The sequence below is a fragment of the Temnothorax americanus genome, unplaced genomic scaffold (assembly GCF_048541705.1).
Source record: "Temnothorax americanus isolate GAGA-0224 unplaced genomic scaffold, ASM4854170v1 Scaffold307, whole genome shotgun sequence".
NCBI classification, from domain to species: domain Eukaryota; kingdom Metazoa; phylum Arthropoda; class Insecta; order Hymenoptera; family Formicidae; genus Temnothorax; species Temnothorax americanus.
The window spans coordinates 193-10,128 of record NW_027509450.1 but is presented as its reverse complement, the minus strand read 5'-3'; the positions used below and the strand labels follow the sequence as shown (position 1 = coordinate 10,128).

General features: G+C 38.8%; 2 protein-coding genes across 4 annotated transcripts; both read left to right on the top strand.

Annotated features, from left to right (window-relative positions):
- Window positions 1-751: 751 nt before the first annotated feature.
- Window positions 752-2,675, top strand: LOC143900853 (uncharacterized). The gene is made up of 5 exons (XM_077412594.1): window positions 752-1,261; window positions 1,402-1,482; window positions 1,685-1,876; window positions 2,061-2,243; window positions 2,436-2,675. Exons 3-5 carry the CDS (start codon window positions 1,718-1,720, stop codon window positions 2,673-2,675), a joined length of 582 nt encoding a protein of 193 aa, XP_077268720.1. The 5' UTR covers window positions 752-1,261; window positions 1,402-1,482; window positions 1,685-1,717.
- Window positions 2,676-2,828: 153 nt separating this feature from the next.
- On the top strand, window positions 2,829-5,191 carry LOC143900855 (uncharacterized). Of its 3 annotated transcripts, none has more exons than XR_013257895.1 (5): window positions 2,829-2,995; window positions 3,191-3,382; window positions 3,567-3,884; window positions 3,961-4,225; window positions 4,542-5,191. XR_013257895.1 is itself a non-coding variant. In XM_077412596.1 (5 exons), the coding sequence occupies exons 3-5, from the start codon at window positions 3,882-3,884 to the stop codon at window positions 4,634-4,636; spliced, it is 363 nt and encodes a 120-aa protein (XP_077268722.1). In that variant the 5' UTR covers window positions 2,867-2,995; window positions 3,191-3,382; window positions 3,567-3,881; the 3' UTR covers window positions 4,637-5,191. The 3 variants fall into 3 exon arrangements, 2 of the variants coding, with proteins under 2 accessions (XP_077268722.1, XP_077268723.1); XM_077412596.1 differs by having other exon boundaries at window positions 2,867-2,995; XM_077412597.1 differs by lacking the exons at window positions 2,829-2,995; window positions 3,191-3,382 and having other exon boundaries at window positions 3,557-3,884.
- The last annotated feature ends 4,745 nt before the right edge of the window (window positions 5,192-9,936 follow it).

The following is a 9,936-nucleotide window of genomic DNA, read 5'->3' as shown; positions in this document are numbered from 1 at the left end:
TCCCGTTTGTTTTTTTGAAAAATTCGCAAAATATATATTGCGGTTGACACAAAGAATAATAAACACGCACATCTAGCTCGGCTTACATGCTCTATTCTGTTTATTATTTTGTTTTTAATTTTTACCTCGTTTAAAGTTTATACATAATCGACTCCCAGAGAGGTTGTGCTAAAGTATTGAAAGTTTGTCGTATTACAATCGCTTTATTACAAAAATGTCTTCGTCAGAGAGCGGAAAAAAGAACGCGGCGCCGTATTTCCGTCCAGGGCGACCGCGTAAAAAACGCTTCCAAGGCAATCAAATAGTGAATAAAAATTACGAGAAATTGGACGATAATCCGGGGCCATTCACTGCGTCGAAAAGGAAATTTTTGAACCGCGTGAGTACGACTGTTCTAACATAAATATTGTACCGAAACTTTGAATGCGATTTTCTCGAAACTACATTTTTTTGATGATTTTACCACGATATCTCGAGAACCGATAGAGATATCAACTTGAAATTTATACAGGAATTGTAAAACACTATGACGCATGAATTATACCTAAAATCAGATTGAAAAAAAAATATTGCTACAATTTTATAATCAAGAGACACGGTAGTGTCTCGCGCCAAGTACACGCGGAGCGAGACCGACCGTGACTCATTTACTCGACGCGACGGGTTGCGAGTACCCGAGATGTTGAGATCTCGATAACGAGTGAACGAATCAAGTTCTAAGTAGGCTTGATCGATAGCTTGGGGTCCAATTAGGGGGGGGGGGGTTTCTCTCATAATATTCCGCTACGTGCCCTACGAGCGGAGATATTGCGACGCAAAGTCCAAATGCGAAAAATTATTTTTAAGATACGTCGTCTACGTCAACCGCTTTTCTTTATAACATACATGTAACAAACAGAGAACGTCACTTTCACTTTTTCGAAACTGGCGGCTAGCGGCGTTAGTGTCGCAGTGCAGTGCAGTGCAGACAGTGCGTTCGTTTAGAGCGCTATCCTGTCAGTCAGTTCATCATCTGATCAGTTAACCTATCTCGATCGATCGAGAGACACGGTAGTACGCGCGGAGCGAAACCGATCGTGTGACTCTTTATTACGCGTCGCGAGGTAAGGTGCGACAACGCGCGCATTCGCGCGTACGCGAAACGGCAGTAACACCGTAATCGTGCCGGCGATATACTGAATTGAATTGCTTCGTGCTTATCTAAAGATTTCGTATCCCTACATTGGGTGCGTTCAGCCGATACTTCGCTAGCCTAGCAATCGTGAGTAGTCGCTCGTTTTCGTTCGTTTCCTCTCCTTTGATCCAATGGATTAAAAGGAGAGGAAACGAGCGACTGCTCACGATTGCTAGGCTAGCGGAGTATCGGCTGAACGCACCCATCTACTATCGCTGCCGGAAAAGAAGGTTCTCTACGCTTGGCAGAAAGTGACGACTGACACGTTCGATCCCGACTTCGTTGATCGCAGAAGAGCTCAACTCGAGGTACGTTTCCAATTTGCAATTAAAAAATTTTGTGCGATGAATGATATATAGGCTACGGTCAACGTGATACAAATGCTTTGGAGCGTTCTTCTTCCCTTCTTTCTTCATTGAAAGAAAAGAGAAGAGGAATGCTTCGAAGCATTTGTAGTGTCACGTTGACCGTAGCCATAATATCATATTAATACATTATTTTATTTTTTAGGTCAAGGATTGCCATTTAAAGCTGGTACGTTTGATGGGGCTGTCAGTATTTCTGCGCTTGTGGTTGTGCTATGCAAGCAAAACTTTGCACAATCCTACAAGACGTTTGTATCTTTTCTTATCAACGTTGTATGCATGTCTGTCAAGAAGCGCAAGAGCAGTGTTACAATTCTATCCAGAGAACGGTGAACAGGTTGTTGATATTATATATATCTTGATATATAGGCTACGGTCAACGTGATACAAATGCTCTGGAGCGTTCTTCTTCTCCTTCTTTCTTCATTGAAAGAAAAGAGAAGAGGAATGCTTCGAAGCATTTGTAGTTTCACGTTGACCGTAGCCATAATATCATATTAATACATTATTTTATTTTTTAGGTCAAGGATTGCCATTTAAAGCTGGTACGTTTGATGGGGCTGTCAGTATTTCTGCGCTTGTGGTTGTGCTATGCAAGCAAAACTTTGCACAATCCTACAAGACGTTTTATCGTTTCTTATCAACGTTGTATGCATGTCTGTCAAGAAGCGCAAGAGCAGTGTTACAATTCTATCCAGAGAACGGTGAACAGGTTGTTGATATTATATATATCTTGATATATAGGCTACGGTCAACGTGATACAAATGCTCTGGAGCGTTCTTCTTCTCCTTCTTTTTTCATTGAAAGAAAAGAGAAGAGGAATGCTTCGAAGCATTTGTAGTGTCACGTTGACCGTAGCCATAATATCATATTAATACATTATTTTATTTTTTAGGTCAAGGATTGCCATTTAAAGCTGGTACGTTTGATGGGGCTGTCAGTATTTCTGCGCTTGTGGTTGTGCTATGCAAGCAAAACTTTGCACAATCCTACAAGACGTTTATATCGTTTCTTATCAACGTTGTATGCATGTCTGTCAAGAAGCGCAAGAGCAGTGTTACAATTCTATGCAGAGAACAGTGAACAGGTTGTTGATATTATATATATTTTGATATATAGGCTACGGTCAACGTGATACAAATGCTCTGGAGCGTTCTTCTTCTCCTTCTTTCTTCATTGAAAGAAAAGAGAAGAGGAATGCTTCGAAGCATTTGTAGTGTCACGTTGACCGTAGCCATAATATCATATTAATACATTATATTATTTTTTAGGTTAAGGATTGCCATTTAAAGCTGGTACGTTTGATGGGACTGTCAGTATTTCTGCGCTTGTGGTTGTGCTATGCAAGCAAAACTTTGCACAATCCTACAAAACATTTATATCGTTTCTTATTAACGTTGTATGCATGTCTGTCAAGAAGCGCAAGAGCAGTGTTACAATTCTATCCAGAGAACGGTGAGAACAGGTTGTTGATATTATATATATCTTGATATATAGGCTACGGTCAACGTGATACAAATGCTCTGGAGCGTTCTTTTTCTTCTTCTTTCTTCATTAAAAGAAAAGAGAAGAGGAATGCTTCAAAGCATTTGTAGTGTCACGTTGACCGTAGGCCATAATATCATATTAATACATTATTTTATTTTTTAGGTCAAGGATTGCCATTTAAAGCTGGTACGTTTGATGGGGCTGTCAGTATTTCTGCGCTTGTGGTTGTGCTATGCAAGCAAAATTTTGCACAATCCTACAAAACATTTATATCGTTTCTTATCAACGTTGTATGCATGTCTGTCAAGAAACGCAAGAGCAGTGTTACAATTCTATCCAGAGAACAGTGAACAGGTTGTTAATATTATATATATCTTGATATATAGGCTACGGTCAACGTGATACAAATGCTCTGGAGCGTTCTTCTTCTCCATCTTTCTTCATTGAAAGAAAAGAGAAGAGGAATGCTTCGAAGCATTTGTAGTGTCACGTTGACCATAGCCATAATATCATATTAATACATTATTTTATTTTTTAGGTCAAGGATTGCCATTTAAAGCTGGTACGTTTGATGGGGCTATCAGTATTTCTGCGCTTGTGGTTGTGCTATGCAAGCAAAACTTTGCACAATCCTACAAGACGTTTATATCGTTTCTTATCAACGTTGTATGCATGTCTGTCAAGAAGCGCAAGAGCAGTGTTACAATTCTATCCAGAGAACGGTGAACAGGTTGTTGATATTATATATATCTTGATATATATATGATGGCAAATACTGGCCGTATTGTCCTCGGTTAGAGGCAGGAGCCAACGAAACCACCGTTTTATACTGAGAGAAATCGCGAAAGTACAAATGGTAAGTACTGTCTTTTCAATATATATTTCACATAATTTCACATAATTACAATGTTGCTATTTTTATTTTATTTTAGATGGATATAGATGATAACGATTTCGCCGATTTCGAGCTAGAATTATCATTGGAAGAAAAATCAGCCACCGATATCGCTGCCGGTCCCGTCGCCGCCGGTTCCGTCGTCGCCGCCGGACCTGTCGCCGCCAGTTCCGTCGCCGCTGGACCTGTCGCCGCTGGTTCCGTCGTCGCCGACCATCCTGTCGCCGCCGGACCTGTCGCCGCTGATCCCGTCGTCGCCGATCGTGCCGCTGTTCGTTTCGATGCCGAAGATGATAGACAAGGTAATATTAATATTATGTATATTTAACAGAAAGTAATGACATATTTATGATATATTCCGCCAATAATTTGATTGCGATTACGAAAAATATTACCCCAGCCAGAGTTTGAACCTGGAACCTCCCGCTATCCGTGCAGGCGTCGCCTCAATTCGACCACTGAGGCATGTGGTAATACCGCACCATTTACCGCAATAACAAACAAACATACCATCTTAATCGAAATTAATAAATATCTTCTTGTTATATATGAAAAATTTAATTCATATTATATGTATTTAATTCATAAAATTTCTTATACAATTTTATTATTTTACAGTTCGAAGACCAAGAAGCAGAGCCGCAGGGATACGACGGCAAGAAGAAAGGTTCATGGCCTTCTTATATAAATTGTCATCATCCAATTACCATTGAGGTAGACGAGGCAGAGGCAGAGGCAGACGTTGAGAGCAACAGGATTTAATCTTTGTCTCTATATAATCTTTATATAATGTCTCTATATATAATGTCTCTATATAATCTCTATATATAATAATGTCTATATAATGTCTCTATATAATAATAATAATAATAATAATAAACTTTATTAACGGGTAATAAACCCTTTAGCGTACAAAGAGAAAAGAAAAAACAAGAACAATAAGATAAAATAAAAATTTTACAACATAATATGGAGAAATTCAGGTTACAAGAGTAGACGAGAAAGTTTTTGTTTAAAAGTTGATACAGAGCCACCAAAAAAGTCAACCCTATTGGAGAAATTACTTGCAGATATTATTAGCCTATTTACACATGAATTTGCGCTATACAAAGTACGGTGATACTCGATGTGGAAGATGGAGTACTGTCTTAATTCTCTAGTCGGGATGTTGAAATAGATACGTTCCAACAAAACCGGACAATCAATAGAGTGATTAAGAAGCTTAAAAATAAATGTAAGATCAAAGGTTAGTCTCCTATTTTCTAACGATAGCAGATTTAATCTATCTAATATAGTGCAGTATTCATGGCAAGTAATTGACATGGGATTACCTAGCCGATAAGCAGCCATACGCAGGAATTTGTGCTGCACACGTTCAATCAATAGCTGATGACATTCAAAATACGGAGACCAAACTATGGAACAGTACTCCAACTTGGGGCGAACTAACGTACAGTATAATAATTTTAAAGTGGTTATATTCTTAAAAAATCTACCCCATCGGAGGATGAATCCAAGCGTTCTATAAGCAGATGAAACTATTGATTGTATATGTGCATTAAATGATAAGTCCGCACTGAACAAGACCCCGAGATCTCGAGCTTCGCGCACTGCTGAGAGAGGTAAACCATCAAGAGTATAGTTATATAAATATGAGTTACGTCTACGAGAAAAGTGAATAACAAAACATTTAGAGACGTTAAGCCGAAGACAGTTCCTCCTACACCAGGCCTCAAGTTCAAATAAGTCATGTTGTAATAAAAGCGCATCAGCAGGTCCATTAATCCGGCGGTATAATTTAAGGTCATCAGCATACAGTAAGAAAGAGCAGAATTTAATAAAAGCAGCTATGTCATTAATAAATAAAACAAATAAAAGAGGGCCAAGATGTGAGCCCTGCGGCACTCCAGACAAAACATTTATACTTCTAGAGAAGCTATTATTAAACTTTATGACTTGAGACCTGTTTGATAGGAAGCAGGATATCCAACGCAAAAGAGAACCTCCGAACCCTAGAGATCGAAGTTTACACATTAATATTGTATGATTAACTGAGTCGAACGCCTTTCTAAAATCGGTATAAACTGAGTCAACCTGGGATCCACTCTCAACAGTAGAAGTTAAAAAATCATAGTAATTAACAAGATCTGTCGTTGTCGAGCGTCCCGGTACAAATCCATGTTGTTCCTTTATAATAATGTTTTTACATAGGAAGCTAAGTTTTCGAGCAACAATGCCATCAAAGATTTTCGGCATAACATTTTGTTTACATATAGGACGATAGTTAGTGACTGATTGACGGTCGCCACTTTTAAAAATCGGAGAGACAAGACATTGCTTCCAAAGAGATGGGAAGGCACCATCCCTCAGTGACTTATTAAAGATCAGCCACAAAAATCTAAACGCGATAAAGATACATGATTTTAGTAATAAAGGCGGAATGCCATCCAACCCCGCGGAGCAGCTCAATGGAAGCTCACAAATCTCGTTATACACATCCGAAATTGATATGTCCAGGGATAAAAGATCCAAGGGGTGATTTAAGTTAAAACCGCTGTCAGAGTATTCGTCGATTACATCGCTACTAATATAAACAGATTCGAAATAATCAGCGAAGCAGTTCGCAATAGATTCATCATCCTCCAGTAAATGATCATTATGCAGAATCTGAGAGGCGCAATGCTTGGAAGATCTGATGTCTCTGATAAAGCCCCAGAAAAGATTGGTATTATTCGACAGCGCATGTTCAGATTTATCAATAAAATCAGACCAGCAAACAGCAGACAGAGATTTACATCTAGCTCTAAGATGAGAGAAAGATAGATAATCAGAGAATGAGAGAGTGCATTTATATCTTAAGTGTGCCGCCTTCTTGGCCCTGATTAGAGAAATTAATTCCTTGGTGAACCATGCTGGATAAGTAGATTCAAAAATAACATAAGAGGGAACATAAGTATTAATCGCAAAGTTCAAGTGAGAGTAAAGTAGCTCAGTGGCCTCATCCACCGGAATATTAGCAAAGGCAGAATCCCAGTCAATTTGACCTAAATAGTCATCAATTGCAGAAAAATCGGCACGTTTAAAACACGGTCTGCAGAAAGAATTCCTTGCAGGACGAGCAGCAGTGGGAAGTGGCAGGGCAAATTCGAGAGCAGGATGATGTGTGTCGCAAGGAAGGAGAGGCTCAAGGGAAGCATGTACGTGAATACCATCGAGAGAGGAAAAAATCAGATCAAGCTCGTTCCCCAGCGCATTGCTTATATTATTGTATTGCCGAAAGTTGCAAAGGCTAAAATATTCGTTGACAATATCAGCTTGTCTTACTTGTGAGCCGCCCCTGGCATTATAATTCAGAGATGAATTGTTTTGATACCAGATAATATTTGGCAGGTTAAAGTCACCAAGAATAATAAGTTTAACATTAGGATAAGAAAAACAAACATCCAGCACGGAACGACAATGAGATTCATAAACATCAGGCGAAGAATTAGGCGGAATATAGACAGCGACAATAATAAATACGCGACGGCCGATCCTTACTTCGACAAAGAGATGTTCAATATTAGAAGGAGATATTTCAATACAGCGGCTGGGAAAACAATTACGGACAGCAATTAAAACACCGCCGCCCCTCGAGTAGATGCTAGTATGTTTATCCCTGTCATATCGGAAAATTTTAAAATCACTTAGGCCCAGCTCAGCATCAGAAACACCAGAATTAAGCCACGTTTCGGTAAAAATAACAAAGTCAACTTTCAGCACGGAAGAATTGATCGAACACCGCAGATCAGCCAATTTCGTCCTCAAACCTCTCACATTCTGATAATACGCTAAAGGGTGATAGTCGCGTTTTTTTGGCGCCTATTAGTGGAAGCTTTTACAATTTTCGGCACACCGTTAATAAATCTCAAAGTCATGTCGGTAACACCACTGTCTTTAAGCGATTCAAATCGCTTCTTAACACAAACGAAATGATCACGCTGTTTCTTGGTTAAATCCTGCTTGATACCAACTGGTCCGGAGTAGCTCTTCTTTTTCTTGAGAATGTCGATGGCGTCGGATTTGGACGGCAATGAGACTCGCAAGGGTCTTGCATGACCCTGTCTAAAAGTGCCGAGTCTCCGGATCCTGATACGAGGAGGATTTAAGGGCCGTATCTTGCGTATTATTTCCTCGGCCGTGGCCAGATCATTCGAACCGTCATCAGTCGAGGAAGAGGGAGAATTTGACTCCTCAATGTTATAAAAAATTAAGTTTGAGGATCTTCTCTCCCTCTCGGAAATTTCCTCCATTATTTCCTCGTGATCGATGGAGGCGGAGGCGGATGATATCTTGTTCTCAATCTCCGTGACTTTCTCAGTTAGCCCCTGCATCTCAGCTGCAATCTGCTCGATATCAGCACGATACAAGCTCGCAAGCTCCTCCCGAAAGATAGTGAACTCTTCACGGATTATAACTCTAATTTTTCCGATCAAATGATCTGTCAGGTCAAAAGAGCCCTGAGAGCAGCAGAGAAATCTGCCGTCGGAGTGAGGGTGACCCGTTCGGGCTAAGCAACCAGGATGAGAGGCGACGCCGCAATCTTCGCAAACAATCGGTTTAACCACTGTCGCACCGCAGCCCTTGCAAGTCGTCCTCCTATCCATGGTGAAAAATGCGAGTACAGGAAGCAGGAGAAGTCAAAAATCTAAGACCAGTAAAACAACCTTCGACCGAAACTTGTATATGTTAGACTAATAATAAACACGTCTGTACTCTCCGACGGACTGTATAAGACTGTATAATCTCTATATATAATAATGTCTCTATATAATCTATATATATATATATATATATATATATATATATATATATATATGGCCGGTACACCCTCGACAACGACTGTGCGAGACGTGTTTTCTCGTATCTCCTCATCGAATGCCGGGGTACGGGTACAAGCCGAACTGGCATGCCATTATGAATCAATTGCATGGATTAAACATGAATGTAAAGACTGAATGTAAGAAGTGAATGTAAATGCGTGTTGTGTGTGATTAAACCAGCCAACCGGTGCCGAGCCTGTATCGGCAAGTGGTTGGATACTGACGTAGTTTTACAAAGATTTAACAACATTCCTAGAAATTATGAATTATCGTTATATGTAGATTGAAAATATAAGCATACAATAATTATAATATTAAAATTCATAGATATTTACTATTAAGATATACATATTTTTAAGTTTATATTAAGATAAATAAAAAAATGTAATATGGTTAAATACAATTGAAAATAATACTATTATATATATATATATATATATATATATGGGGCATTCTCCGTGAAATCAGACACCCCCTCTGTCCAAAAATTGGAGTCACCTAAAAAATTCTTTCGGGGCTCATTTTATAGCTACACATATGTAGTTTTAGTAGAGCTGCGGCCTTTTGAAAAATCAACATGGCGGACCCCAATATGGTGGCCGAAGTCTGCGGGTAACGAGGTACGACAGATGAAATCGTTACTTGGAAGTCATAGACTGTCATAGAAAAATGTGTTAATGTGTTTATTTAGTAGTTAGCATTGAATCCATGGAAAAAATAAATTTTTAGTTTGTCCAAAACCAATATGGCGGCCAAATTATCCGTGAAATGCTAAAAAATAACTATTTCGTTCTTTAAAGCGTACAAACTGCGTTCAATTTTCATGAAAATTTATATCATGATACATTTTAAGATGTTGATCATAAATTAACAATTGGGACGTCGTATTTCAATATAACGAAACCCAATATGGCGGCTGTATATTCGAAAAATGTTAAAAAATAATAACGTCGATATTCAAATCATACAGACTCGTTCTAATTATTATTAATTTGAGTGTTACGGTATTTTTTAATTGCTTTTTTTTTACTTTTTCAAATTTTTAAGAATTTTCATTATTTTTTTATTTTTGACTATGATTTCGTTATTGCGGTAACAAAATTTGAACGTGGTTGATCAAATATGGCCGCTAGATATTGAAAAAAACAGAT